The sequence below is a fragment of the Diabrotica virgifera genome, chromosome 3 (assembly GCF_917563875.1).
Source record: "Diabrotica virgifera virgifera chromosome 3, PGI_DIABVI_V3a".
Classification (NCBI taxonomy): domain Eukaryota; kingdom Metazoa; phylum Arthropoda; class Insecta; order Coleoptera; family Chrysomelidae; genus Diabrotica; species Diabrotica virgifera.
The window spans coordinates 162,098,442-162,113,125 of record NC_065445.1 but is presented as its reverse complement, the minus strand read 5'-3'; the positions used below and the strand labels follow the sequence as shown (position 1 = coordinate 162,113,125).

At 33.7% G+C, this 14,684-nt stretch overlaps 3 protein-coding genes across 3 annotated transcripts in view; all 3 read right to left on the bottom strand.

The window, feature by feature from the left end:
* LOC126881372 (mitochondrial import inner membrane translocase subunit Tim22) overlaps nucleotides 1–4,487 on the bottom strand; it is a 28,278-nt gene extending 23,791 nt beyond the window's left edge. Inside the window, exons 1-3 of the mRNA XM_050645612.1 lie at nucleotides 4,007–4,487; nucleotides 3,765–3,952; nucleotides 1,067–1,139 (exon numbers count right to left, since the gene is read on the bottom strand). Of these exons, the coding sequence (XP_050501569.1) occupies nucleotides 1,067–1,139; nucleotides 3,765–3,952; nucleotides 4,007–4,214 (469 nt within the window). The 5' untranslated portion in view covers nucleotides 4,215–4,487. The remainder of the gene's footprint in view (nucleotides 1–1,066; nucleotides 1,140–3,764; nucleotides 3,953–4,006) is intronic.
* Nucleotides 4,488–9,839: 5,352 nt separating this feature from the next.
* Nucleotides 9,840–11,207, bottom strand: LOC126882615 (uncharacterized). The gene has a single exon (XM_050647588.1). It carries the CDS (start codon nucleotides 11,205–11,207, stop codon nucleotides 9,840–9,842), a length of 1,368 nt encoding a protein of 455 aa, XP_050503545.1.
* A 2,779-nt stretch (nucleotides 11,208–13,986) lies between these two features.
* LOC126882614 (uncharacterized) lies at nucleotides 13,987–14,475 on the bottom strand. Its single transcript, XM_050647587.1, has one exon. The coding sequence runs from the start codon at nucleotides 14,473–14,475 to the stop codon at nucleotides 13,987–13,989; it is 489 nt and encodes a 162-aa protein (XP_050503544.1).
* Between the last annotated feature and the right edge of the window lie 209 nt (nucleotides 14,476–14,684).

Genomic DNA, 14,684 nt, shown 5'->3' with positions numbered 1-14,684 from the left:
AAATAAACTTCATTTTCGTTTTCAGCACCCTCGAAAATATAAAGTATGAATAAAATTAGCCATTTACCCCTCCATGGTCAGTATCTCGAAAACTAAGCGCTTTTTTGAGAGTGTCCCGCTCGTGTATATGTAAATGTAAAAGGTCCAACATATTAGTAAGACTAATTTTTTATTTTAATTGCAATATAAACACAATAAACATTAAAATTAAAAAATGACGTTTTATTATACCCAATCTAACAAATTATGATATTTTAACCCAGGAACAGGTCCTCTCTGTGACGCAATTAGATTAAATCTGACAACACGAATTTAAAATTTTTATTTTATATTTTTATTTACTTGCATATTGCAAAATTTTTCATCAAGTTATCACGGAAAAAGATAAACTGTTTTTTCTATTGGTGCTACTGCTCCCGGGTTAATACCTGATCGGAGTTTGACTGGTCAAAGCCCGATTTCAGTAAATTAACTATCGATATTTGCCTGACCATATTAGTCTCCCTAGGTTTGACTAGTCAAAGGCCGAAAAATGGAATTTAATTCGGGGTTTGACTAAGACTGTTAGTCAAACCTGAGGGTTGACTAGTCAAACCTAGGAGTTGTGGAACTTCAGGCTGTGACTATATAGCTACCAGTTTGTTTTAATATTTCACACTTCTATAAGTACAGATTTCCCAAAAAATATACAGTGATGAGCGCACTAATAATCGGCAAAATAGAGCAAAAGATGGAAAACGCATTAAGTTTTAAGATAAAAAGGAATGAAACTAGTGGAGGTGGGAGATTTAGCGATAAAAACCTATAAATTTACATTCTACTTATTGTTTCCCACCTTTAGATGTATCGGATGAGTTTGGCAACTGCCACTGTGACAGTGGGAAACAATAAATAAAATGTAAGTTTATGGGTTTTTATGGCTAAATCTCCCACCTCTACTAGTTTCATTTCTTTTTATTTCACAACTTAATATGTTTTCCATCTTTTGTGTTACTTTGCCGGTTATTAGCAAGTTCATCACTGTATAATAGGTCAACTTTACAGAGTTTTAAATCAGATAACTTACCCCTTAATCCAATTAATCCACCTGTTACTGCCCCAGCATATGTCCCATTTTTCCAATCTGACTTACCCCTTGACTAAAAGAAAACAAATCGCACCCTTAGTAATATAGAGGCACAATTCAAAAAAGTAGATTTTTGGGAAATCGCGTTTAAAGATTCTGGTTTCCAACATTATAGACAGAGAGCTAGAGCCGAAAAATCATCGTCATAAGTAATATGGAGCTTTTCCTGTGAAATGTGTCCATTGTATATTGACACTTATGACCCCTTTCAGGCTGACACCTCAGTGGATACAGGAAGTAGCAATAAGGGATGAAAGGGGAAAGTTAGTGCAATCATTAAGGTTTTCACCTCCTGTTTTGTTAAACCTCCATCGATTTGCATGCAAATTGACTAGTTAGAGCATACCTCAAGAAATAAAACTGATTTGGTGCCAACTTGCACTTTTACCCTGGTGGTGAATACCATCCCTTCCCGCGGGTGAAAACAATTTTATTAAAAATAACCCCACAAATCGATAGAGGGACAAATTTTAAGTAAAATTTGTTATATCATGTTATTAAAATAAATCAATACTTTTGAGTTATTAAAGATCAAAGATTTGTCTATTCAAGGGCATACCTATGCGTGAAGTTACGGATGATAAAAAGAACATATTAATTAATTGTATGTTAGTAAAATATTATTTCTATATTATTTCGATATTTAATTGAATTTTTTCTATCAATATAAACTGAATATATCCAGAAACTGGGGGTGTCCAATAATGGGTACATTTGACATATTCGAATACACTTTTGCTAAATTTATAATATCGAAATAATATAAAAATAATATTTTACTAACATACAATTAATTAATATGTTCTTTTTATCATCCGTAACTTCACGCATGTGCTCTTAAACAGACAAATCTTTGATTTTTAATAACTCAAAAAGTATTGATTTATTTTAATAACATGATATAACAAATTTTACTTATAATTTGTCCCTCTGTCGATTTGTGGTGTTATTTTTAATAAAATAGTTTTCACCCCCGAGAAGGGGTGGTATGTGGTATCCACCCCCAGGGTAAAAGTGCAAGTTGGCACTAAATCATTTTAATTTCTTAGGGTATGCTCTAACTAGTCACCAATTTTCATGCAAATCGATAGAGATTTAACAAAATAGGAGGTGAAAACCTTTAAAGACTACACTAACTTTCCCCCTTTCATCCCTTATTGCTACTTCCTGTATCCACTGAGGTGTCAGCCTGAAAGGGGTCATAATTATCAATATACAATGGACACATTTCACATGCCAAACTCCATATTACTTATGATGATGATTTTTCGGCTCTAGCTCTTACAGCTATTTTTTCAAATAACATACTTGTTAGAAATGTGAAATTTGGCAGATTTGTTATTTGATAGTTGCACTATAAATAGCAATGAGAAAAAATAATAATATAAATAGATTCCATTAATTACATGTACTTATTAATGGCAAAAAAATACTTTCAAGTTAGTCCCATATAGTACAAAAACCATAACAGAAATAAGGAACTGTTTAAGTTTGATCCCTTATAAAGCCCTGTCACTATTTATGCAAAATAGCGATCTAACGTAAAACCTCTGTTAACAGAAATTATTGGGGAGAGGCTGTTTCGGATAAGAATTTTGGTTAAAAATAACATTCTAGTATTCTTGGTCAAAGTTGATATTAAAAAATACTATGAGGTGATTTTGTAGTGTTGTATATTTAATTGCATTCTTTAGTTGTATGAAAGTAATATTGACGATGCTGACAAATTAATATCGAATTGTTTCTATTTTGTGATAAAAATTTACGTTTCATTGACGAAATTATTGAAACTATCAGCCGTTTTGGTTAAACGATGTTCCAGTTAACAGAGGTTTTACTGTATTATGAATTAGACCCATTTATTTATTATACAGTAGAACCCCGTAAATCCGAACTTTCGGCAAATCCGAACCAACGGAAAGTGAAAAAAATTTAAAAATTCAAGACAAAAACTTAAAAACATGTTTATTATACAGAGTAAAGCCAGAAAATTGGACAATGTAGGATTACTAGGACTTAGACATTTAAAATGTCTTAAAAATAAATATTATACTTTAATATATAGGTTTATAAAGTGTTTACAAAGGTTAAACACAAACTTACTTTGGATTCTCTCGTAGTCAACTTGAGTACAAAAATATTGTCCACACTCTTGCGAGAACGTTTGGCTAGTCAAAATCACAATGAAAGCTTTGAACTACTAGTTAAGGCTAACTTTCGGATAATCCGAACTTTTCGGAATCCGAACAGGCTGTCCCCCCAATTAGTTCGGATTTGCGGGGTTCTACTGTATTTTGCATAATATAACGGCTCAACTAAAAACTGTTCTATCTAATACAAAATGTTAAAACATCCTCACCAGAATTTTCGTCATAGAAAGACATGTTACTGATTGCTACCTTGTAGCAGTAAAAACGACAGGTGGGCGAGGAGAGTGAGAGAGAGGCACAAATATAGTTACCGAGCCATTAATGTTCTTTTTCACTCTCTGTCAGCACTAACTGGTAGAGAATTTAATTTTGTGCCCTTATCATTTAAAATCACAGTTAAAAAAAATTTTGAGTTCATCCCTTATTTTACTGAGGGTGTGAAATAACAATTGTGTAAGTACCTATCCTTAGTATTCAAATAGACTTACTGATTCTATAATACATTCGACTCCAGAAAACAGAGCTCCTATCACTGCAAAATTCTTTGCATAACCCAAAGTTGTAGTTTTCATTTCTCTAAATACCTGCCTTGCAGTTTGAGGTTCTGCAGTATCTGTAACTGAAGCAGGACCCATACTTGATGAAAACAAACCTATAGCTGCTCCTAATCCATATCCTTAAGAGCAATACTGTTAGTGTTCATTGATAATGATTTTCTATTCATATTTACCTACTACACAACTCATCAGAGACTTAAAAGCACAGCTCTCAAAAAAAGATTCTACCATCTTTTCTTCATTTGTTTTTATTTGAATGGGTCCAACACCTTTAGGTATTATAATGTTATCTCTATATCGAAATGTATTTCCAACAAAATACTTTGTAAGATAGTTCCATTCTTCTGTCGTAAAAGATCTTTTTTCCTGTGAATTCGACATGTTTTGGGTTTACTAATTTTACTACTTTTCTGTTATCTGCAAACTCCAAACCTGTCTCAATATATCTATGGTCTCAATAATTTACATTTATTTATTTTTTAACGTCTTATAATAATTTTAGTCATCACAAATTAAAATTGTTTTTATTCACATTGATTTCTCTGTACAATAATTTAAATACGATTCAAAATTTGAATAGTACTCAAACCCCAATTTCTGTAAGTTTTAAATAAGAAAGTAAGAAGTAAGGTTACGTCAGGTTATGTCTATGTCGTTATGTCCAAATCTATGTTATGTCCTTAGACAAGGAAAAAAGAGTCTCTCTCTTTCCTTCTTCTTCTTCTCTTCATTTGAATGGCCTTAGCTGCCAGGGCTATCCGGCCAGGATCCGTGAATATAGACTTGAATATTCAAGAGCCGTACCTGAGGTACATCTGGGCTTAAGCTCATAGCTCCTGAATCTGAAATAATTAAGAGATAGAAAAAAAAAACTTTGTAATTGTTTATAAGTTCCATAACTAAAGTTCTACTATTAATGGTCTAGTTCTAGTACTACCACGCAAAACCGCACTAAGCACAAAGCACATGCATTGCAAGCAAGCATAAAGTCATAAAGTTTTTAAGCAAGCTACACACGAGTCATTGTTGATGTTAAAAACTTTTGCACTGCGATTAATGTCTTTGAGTTTAAATTTTTAAACAACACATCAGTTAATGTCGGATCACCTTCTAGTTCCCTTCTAAGCAACTGGGACTCTCTTTGGAACCTAGTACATTCCAATAAAACATGTTGTAAAGTTCCTACACTGCCACATAAACACTGGTTTGAATTCACTACCTTCAATCTAAATAAATGTACAGGAACACTACAATGTCCACTTCTCATACGACACATTTGTGTGATTATACCTCTCCCCAGGTTGGGAAATTTTGTAAACCATGCCTTTTTATATGGAACTGTAACTTGTGAGCAATAAGTAATTCCTTTTGCCTGTCCTATTTGTTGGAATCGATTTTCCCAACCGATCCATAGGTTTTCTTTATATTTAATTTGAAAATCTTTAAAGGAGGCCTTTGGTTCTTCACTAATGGGCAGCTTTCTTCCAAGATTCGCAAGATGGTCAGCTCTATCATTCCCAATAATTCCAGTGTGACTTGGAATCCATGCAAATTTAATTTCTCTATGTTGTTCATCAAATTCACATAGTTTTTGTTTTAGTTGGAGAGTTTGTGAGTCTATTGCCGCCCTGTAGCTTGATCTTGTGATTTTTTCTAGAGCACTCTTAAAATCACTACAGATGAGGCACTTTGTAAAATTATTCTGTTGGATTAACTCTAATGCTTTTTTAATGGCAAATACTTCTGCTGAGCAAATTGAATTAGCGGAGGGTAATCTTGCTGTTAACTGTGTTCTCTCGTTAAGGTATATCCCAATACCTACATTACCTTGTTTATCTTTGGATCCATCTGTGAAAATAAGTTTATATTCCGACCAGTTATTGAGGTACCATTCCATAAACTTGGTTTGGTTATTTGCTTCTTTGCCCATATTGACAGTTTCATAAGCCATAGGAGAAATCTGAATATTAAGTGGAAAGGAGTGACAAGGAAATAAGGAGCTATGTGCTACCTCATGAATTTCATGTAAAGTATTCTGGAAAGCAGCCAGTATTGGTGGGAAATATTTTCTTCTCCAAAAACTAAAGTAACCCAGAAAGACATTGTGAAATTGCTCAATTGAGGCATATATTGGGTTGTCATAGGCTACTACTTTTAAAATGAATTTAGATGCTAGCCATATTCTTCTGAGATCTAACGGTGTTTCTCCACACTCTGACAAAATTATATGAACTGGAGAAGACCTCATAAATCCCCCCACCACTCTAAGAGCTCTATACTGAACCTTATCCAATTTTGCAAGTAGAGAACGTGCACAACCTCCCAGAAAAATGGATCCATAGTCAAGATGTGATCTAATGTATGCCTTATATAGAGTGAGTAAAGTTGCAGGATGTGCTCCCCACCAAGTTCGACACAAACAACGAATAATATTGACTCCACTGGAAGCCCTCAATGCCATCTTTTCAATTTGACTTCTCCAAGAAAGGGAACTATCTAGAATAACTCCCAAATGAGAAACTTCTTGTTTCCAATCTAAACGTGTGTTATTCACTGATATTAGTAAATTCGGAATATTATTCCTATTTCTATCAAAAAAAATTGCTTGACTCTTGCTAGATGACAGACACATTCCCATATCATGAAGTTTATTAGAAATACTTTCTACTGTACCATTTAATTTTTCCACAACATCCACCCAGCTGTTGCCGGAGCAATAGAGGGCAACATCGTCTGCATACTGAGTAATTAGAATATCCTCTGGCACACAAAATGAGATTATATTGATGACAATATTAAATAGTACTGGACTCAAAGGGGAACCCTGAGGAAGGCCCACATTGGTAGTTCTTGGTCCTAGCAGATTTAAGGAAATAGGATCACGAACAGACACCAAACGATTAGTCAATAAATGTTTAACCAATTCAATAAGTAACCATGGCAAATTGAGATCTCCCAAAGCGTCCAATAATTGGATGATTGACACTTTATCATATGCAGAAGAAATGTCTAACATAACAGCAGCTGCTGGTTTCCTTTTTGAGATATTCATTGAGATTTCATTGACCAGATGAATTAAGTTTTCAGACACCCCTCTACCTTTACGAAAGCCAGTCTGGAAAGGCGATATGATCATAAAATGTTCTACATACCAATCTAACCTTATTTTTATCATGTTCTCTAAAAGTTTACTAACACACGATGATAAAACGATTGGTCTCCAGCCCGAAAGACAATTTATATTTTTATTGGGTTTGGGAATTAAACACACTGTTTGTGATTTCCATTGAGTGGGGATATGCATTCCCTCCTTTAAACATAAATTGAAAAATTTTAACAGGAACTTGATTGCTGACTCTGGAAGATGTTGCAACATAGAAAATGTTATACCATCCTGGCCCGGCACAGTATCCTTTCGTTCAACCAAAACCAATGAAAGTTCGTTTGAAGTGAAGAGTTCACACTCGATAGTATTAGATTTCACTGGGTGAGACGCAATGTCCTCGAATACAGGTGGAGTCAATGAACAAAGCATTTCCTCCCCTAACGATAAATTACTAGGAGTTCTAACTGAGGCTTTAGTGAAAGCCTTATGGAAACTTCTCACTTTTCTCCACATTACTGATATTGGAGTATCAGGTGAAATTGTGGAACAAAACACAACAAATGATTTTTTCTTTTTGGATTTAAGTTCTTTTTTACAATGTGCCCTAATTTTTTTAAAATTAATGAAGTTTTCTAAAGAAGGTACCTGTGTGAACTTCTTGACTGCCTCCCTCTTTGATTTAATTAAAACTGAACACTCTTCATCCCACCAAGGTAATTGTGGTTTATGGAATCTAACACGCTTTTTCTTAGGGATGAACCTGTTTGCTGCGTCTAATATTAGGTTTTGAAAATCTGTGTAAGACTCATTAGGGATGTTGTTAATGTTAGACTCAATATATTGGTTGAATTGTTCCCAATTGGCTTTTTTCACATTAAAGATACTGCGATCTTGAAGAGGGTCATTTCCTTGGGGACTATTTCTATCCTGCCCGTAACACACTACAAAAGGAAAGTGATCACTTGCTCCTATCTCTGGAAAAACTTCCCAGAGGCAGTCCACAGCCAAACCTGGAGATGCTATAGCTACGTCAGGGACACTGTTTGAGTCAGGCGGTGAGATTCTTGTCGCCTCACCTGTATTGAGAAAACACAAGTTATCCTCCTCCAAAAGATCTGCAAGACGATTGCCGTTCGGATTATTAGATGATGAACCCCATAAAGAATGTTGGCAATTCAAGTCACCTATGAAGAAAAACGGTTTATCACACATTTGAACCAATTCTCTAAAGATCTCCTTACGAAAACGAACATCTGGTCTCTTATACGATCCTATAATAAAAAAATTTGCAAATTTGATAATGATAGCCTGCCATTTTTCAGGCAAGTGAATATGTGAAATGTCTATCCTATCAGCTGCCAGAGACTGATGAATAAGTACAGCTATTCCACCCCATCCATCAATCCTATCATCCCTATAGCAGTAAAAATTGGGAATATACAAGTGCTGTGAAAATTTCAGATGTGTTTCATTTAGAAGAATGATATTAACATCATATTCGTTAAGAAACACCATTAGATCTTGCTTATTGTTAAAGAAACCATTAATATTCCAATGCAAAATATTAAATATCATAACTATATATTGTTAAGATATGTAAAATTTGAATTAATATGGTTTCGATCTTAATATTTTAGAAAAGTTAAAACATATAATAAAAATATACCAAAATTCATTTCGAAGAAATGAAAGTCAATTATCTTTGGATGGCCGTAGGTAAACAAAATTTAAATAGGGATTAAGTATTTTCTTTGTACAGTTAGTATGATAAGAAAGTGGTTATGTGTTTGGACAATGAGACCGGGTTTCCCAAATGGACTTTTGCGGCGAGGGAATAATTGTATTTAGAAATTTAAATGAATGTAATATTTGTTTAGATATTAAGAAAGGAAAAAAAAACCGATTGGCATGTAATTAGTTTTAGGAAATTTCTAATGGTAGGGAAAATTGGTGTTTGTTATCTGAAAGGTAGATGGGGATAAAATTGAGGAACTCGGATTGGTGAAGAAGGAAAAAGGAGGGGCTAGGTATGAAGAATGGGAGTTTAGCGAAATGTTAGAGGGTGGAAGAAGAGTCAGTTGTTAAATGATCGTTAAGTCGACTAGTGGTGATCTCTAAGAGTCTCCTGAAGTAGTAAGGCAGATAAGTGAATAGTTGTGAGTTTGTTGAAATAAGTGTCCTGACGGAAGCTCATCACGTAAAGCATTGTAAGTTATATTGTTCTACTTATATTCCAAGAGTCACCGTTGCATGCCGGAACGAGAAATAGATTCAGTTTATCGAGAGGAGAAAAGGCTAGCATTGTTTTTTGAAAGATACGTGCATCTGTAGGGGGTCATTAATGACAATAGGCTTGCAATAATTTGTTGCGAGATTGCTGACTACATAGGGGGCTGCTAAGAGTAAATTGTAGGCGACCAGAGACAAGAATTTGGACAACTCATCATCCGAGAGACAGTTTTATTTTTTTTGTAGAATTATTCATAACGCAAATTTCAATAAGTACTTTAGATAGTGGTAGGGTTATTTCAATAATCAGAATAGGAGATATTATTTTTAGAGGATATTTTGAGGGTGAATTTATTTCAATAGATGCTTTTGTACCATATATGTGTTTTATTCCGTTAATCTTTGACCTTATTTATCATATGTAAAGCAAAGGAGATATTGAAGCACGAGAATATAAAACCCTGAGATTAGAGCATTAAATAGTGTGATTAAATCATAAGTGCATCATTAAAAATTAAATTTAATTAATTAGTTAATTATCTAATCAAGTGCTTTGAGCACACCGATCTTTGAATATCACATTAATATATAATTTGTTACTATTATTATTATTTTTTCTTTTTAATATAAAAAATAATATATTATATTATCTGTAAGAAATAAATGAAAATTCAGTCAACACTACTTTTACTAAAATTAGATGTATTATGTGACTCATCAAAACCTGCAAATTCCATATTATTATCAGAGGTTAAATCAACGTTTTTTGAAAATACACTATCCTGAGAATGTACACGATTGCGTGTTAATGAGAGTGCAAAACTTGGGCCTTGTGATCCCGTATACTTTTGTGAATCATTTAATTTGTTTAAAATCGGTAATCTAGGTAAATTTCTGCTTAGATCCTCGTTTAATAAAGCTTTATGCGCTTCTTTGTCATAACTAATGTCTTTAAGAATTACTTTATTTTTCCTTTTAACTGGGACCACATGACTTTGACTCTGGAAATGGGGAGTGGAGGATGGGGATTTTTGAAGTGCTTGAGTAAATGCTCTGGGTGAGCTGGATAATAAAGAAGGAAAATCCCTACTTCTCCTCTGAAACATTCTCGAATTCTCTGGCTTTTCCTTAATTGGGGGAAACAGCTTGGCAGCTTCAAAAAAAGTGAGATCTTGGAAGACCATTACTTCATTTATCTTTTTCTGTCTTTCGAATTCTTTGCAAATTTTATTTGTGGCAAGGTGATCAAGATCGCAGTATAGGCATTTTGGTACAGAAACTGTGCAGCTTTGTACTGTATGTTCATCGGAACATTTCGGGCATCTTGCTTTTCCCCTGTACTGTCTTTGTGAGTGCCCAAATCTTAGGCATTTGAAGCATTGCTGTACAGGAGGGATGTATGGATCTACTGTTACCAAGTTTGAATATATGATTATTTCTTTAGGGGGAGTTCTTACGTCAAAGAGTAGTTGTACAGTTCCTGTTGGAATGTATGTAACGGTCCCATTGCTATCTAAAACTCTTCTGTTAAGTCGTCTGGCCGATATAATTTTCACGTTTTTTTGTAATTTACTGTCGTTAACTATGTTTTCCATTGAAATATTTATACTGACATCTCTAATAATACCCCTTGATGTTAGCATTTTTTGAGGTATATAAGCAAGAAATCCTTTCTCAAGGATTTCTGTGCTATTTAGTACCATATTTGCCTGTTTGGAGGTGTTAAAAATTACTCCAATTCTATTCATGCCTTTTCTACTAATTTCTTTAATTCCAGTCGTACCCATTGTATGAAATACTTTCCCAATATCCATAGGATGGATATTTCCTGCTTTTCCCTTGTCACTCTCTATCATAATAAGGAATGGGCCGAAGTCAGTGTCCTTGTATTCAACTTTTCTTCTACTAATATTTTCAATCCTAGATGATAAGTTATTAACTTCTGTTAACATGATCTGATCGTTTTGGAATTTATTTTTTAAAGCACAGAGTTCTCTTTCTATTAAATTAATGTTATTTTTATGTCTCGGGGCTAGCATGTGTATGGAATTTAAAAAATTTTGCGAGTTCAATGAAAGCAAAGCATAGATCCCGCCCCCTTTGTCAGGGGGGCCGGGAGAGTTTGTGTCCATCTCCTAAGCCAGCCTCTACTCTACTATACTACTGCTACTATGATTATATAAAGGCAAAACTTACAGAAAAGTCCTTAGTATTTCTTATTCACTACTAACGTATTATCCCGTTTTAACTTTTAACTTAACTACTAAATTAATGTTCAAACACTAACTAACTATATCTACAGTATAATTACTTAATTTATAACAATTTTAACGCGATGATTTAAGATTTTTCTGACAAAACATCTAATCACACCCACGCCATTTTCTCACCCTCTCTTTCCTTGTCTAAGGTTATGTCACTGTCACACTGTCACCCCCACCAGCAGGGTTGCCAACGGCCGAACGTCGTTTTCTACTAGCTTTTCACAGCGTCATAAAGTTCGGTTTTTTCAAAGTCGTTATTTTGACTTCTGCCATAGATAAAATAATTGCACCTCGTTTGCGGATAATTGAACCATTCAAAATTTCATTTGCGGAATTTCCGTTTTCGAGATATAAGCAAATCAAAAGTGGAGATTTCGGAGCAGCGCTAAAAATAAATGTCGATTTTCAGGGTACAAAATGCCGTAAAGTCACTAAATAACCATATCACCTAATTGCACCTCGTTTGCGGATTATGAATAAACTGGTTTTACTTGAAAATTGTGAAAATTGAAAATGTTATAAAGGAAAAAAGATTTCAATGTTGGTTGCGTATACTATAGGGGCAAAGGAATGCCAGAATAATTTTCACTTTTGGTAAACCTAAACTGTAAGGCTAAAAGTAGTATGTACCATAGTCAAAATAACTCCTCCTGACTTAAAGGTAATCCCTCCATTCGAAATTTCATTTGCGAATTTTCCGTTTTCGAGATATAACCAAATAAAAAGTTGAGATTTCGAATAAATTTTCATTTTCTGGGTATAAAGAGCCGTAAAATTGCTAAATAACCATATCACCTAATTGCTCCTCGTTTGCGGATTATAAATAAACTGGCTTTAATTGAAAATAATGAAAATTGAAAATTTTATAAAGAAAAACGATATTAACGTCGGTTGTGGTTGCCTACACTGTAGGGGCAATGCAAAGGAATTATTATTCATAGTAGTGATGTTGATTATAGTTACTTTCGAGGATTCGTTACAAATCGTTACTTTTGTATAAAGTAATCATTTACAGTTACAGTATTCGTTATTTTGGATTACTATGATTACTTTTGTATTTGAGTACCGGTAATCATATCCAGAATCGTATTTCTCAGTAGGTAGATATTTTGTATAGGTATTTCGATATAACAACGACCTTCACCGATCTGTTTAAGGGATAAATCGTTACTTTTGTATAAAGTAATCATTTACAGTATTCGTTACTTTGATTACTATATGATTACTTTTGTTACTTTTGTATTCGAGTACCGATAATCATATCGAGAATCGTATTTCTCGGTAGGAAGGTATTTTGTATAGATAGGTATTCTGTCACACCCTTAAAACGCTTCATACCGATAACGATATTCCATAACACTCGTAAAATACCGGCCCCGTCCGTTACTCGCTAGGATACGATTGGTATTTTTTTTATAGAAAGTAATCAAGTGTAGTGGTTGTAGATACAATAGTCGTTACCCGCTCTGATACGATTGGTACAAAGTAACGAAGTAATCAGAGTAATCAAAGTAACGATTTGTTTCTCTGTATAGTAATCGGTACTTTCGGTATTCGTAAGTAACGAGTACTTTGTAACGAATAGTTACTTTTTCAACATCACTATATACACCATGGCCAGAATAATTTTCACTTTTAACTTAACACATTTAATTTCTCCTGGTTTGAGGATTTTGAATAAACCTGGTTTTAACTTAACTAAAAATCCGCTGTGTCTAGGTACACGCTAACGTGTACACAAATAAAAAAGTCACTGTCTATTCGGTAGGCTTACACCGGTCACGGATTAAGAAAGAAATGAACGAATTGACTGGTCCGCTGTAGTTTGACTATTTACACATTGGCGCAGTCATTTTTTATTTGAGGGGGTGTTCTTATATAAATCAAATAATTTAAAATTTTAGGTTTTTGTATAGCCTCACAAGCCTAAACGATATAATTTCATGATTTTTTACAACAGTTCATTACCCGTAGCAAAAAATCAATATACCTAATTTTAATTGTTGCATGAATATCCATATAATAAAAATAAAACAAATTCTAACTTATAAAATGTAGAAGGCTAAACGTTGCTGTATTGTTGATGTTTTAATTTAATCTCTAAAATGGTTTTATATAAAAATCACAATCAATTTAAGTGATATATTAAAGCGGCCGCAATGCAGCCTATAGTCAATAAGTTTTCTTTGTTAGTTATGTATATTTAATAGTTTTTATGTATAATGGGGTATTTTTCCCGTAAATAAAAATTATTAAAAACAATATTATAATATGTATGTAACTACAATATCTACAAATAGTTTCAATTTCAAACAAATCACACTTACTAAAATGATCGCGCCTTAAAAATAATCCGAAAATCTTACAGCAGGGCATTATATAAACATCAAATATTCAAGTAAACTCCTAAATATTATTAAGTCAATATACGTACCAATTTTTTTTACTAAAATGATTAGTCTTTATTGTTCACACTATCATCTTCATCGCTGGGGTCACCGTTAATTGTTATTATGATTGGGTTTATTTCGTTAATTTTATTTTCACGAATCCATCAATCCTTAATTAATTTTTCGCACTTGGATATACAGTTCTGCCATACTTCTGGAGTTGCAATTGAAAGTGCTTCTCGCCAAGTTTCCCAAACCGCTTCGTCAGTATAACCACTAGGACCAATATGGTTGTCGTAATATTGTTTTGCTGTTCCCCATATATTTTCGATGGGATTAAACTGGCAGTGGTGTGCTGGAAGATGTAAAACTTGATGCCCGTAACTTTCAATAACTTGAACCACCAGAAAGATTTTTGGTTTCGCATGTTCTTTTGCCAAACTTAACAACTCAGACTTTAATATAAGCTGTGGAATAGATATGCGTTTATTTGTTAGCCATTCTTTAATTTTATCTACATTCCACGAATTTGCTGGACTTTTGTTTAGTATTTCTGAATGGTAAGGCGCATTGTATAAAATAATTACGCTGGGCTCACTTAATCCGGGAAGAAGTTTTTCACGCAACCATTTCACAAACATTTGCGTGTTCATATTGTCATGATAGTCACTGTTTTTATGTAGACGAAAATATTAAATTAGCACCTTTTATATATCTTGTCTTCCCTCCCGCGTGCAGAATTATATGTCGCTTCCCTTCTCCACTAGTATGCTTGATCGATTTTATGTTGTCATCTTGCCATATTCTCTTGGTAGCATCCTTAGAAAATATCCATGTTTCGTCTAAATATACACAAGTTGAC

Bases quoted from the DNA above. Each gene is read 5' to 3' on its own strand.
- LOC126882615 (XM_050647588.1), bottom strand. From the start codon at position 11,207: ATGCTAGCCCCGAGACATAAAAATAACATTAATTTAATAGAAAGAGAA.
- LOC126882614 (XM_050647587.1), bottom strand. From the start codon at position 14,475: ATGAACACGCAAATGTTTGTGAAATGGTTGCGTGAAAAACTTCTTCCC.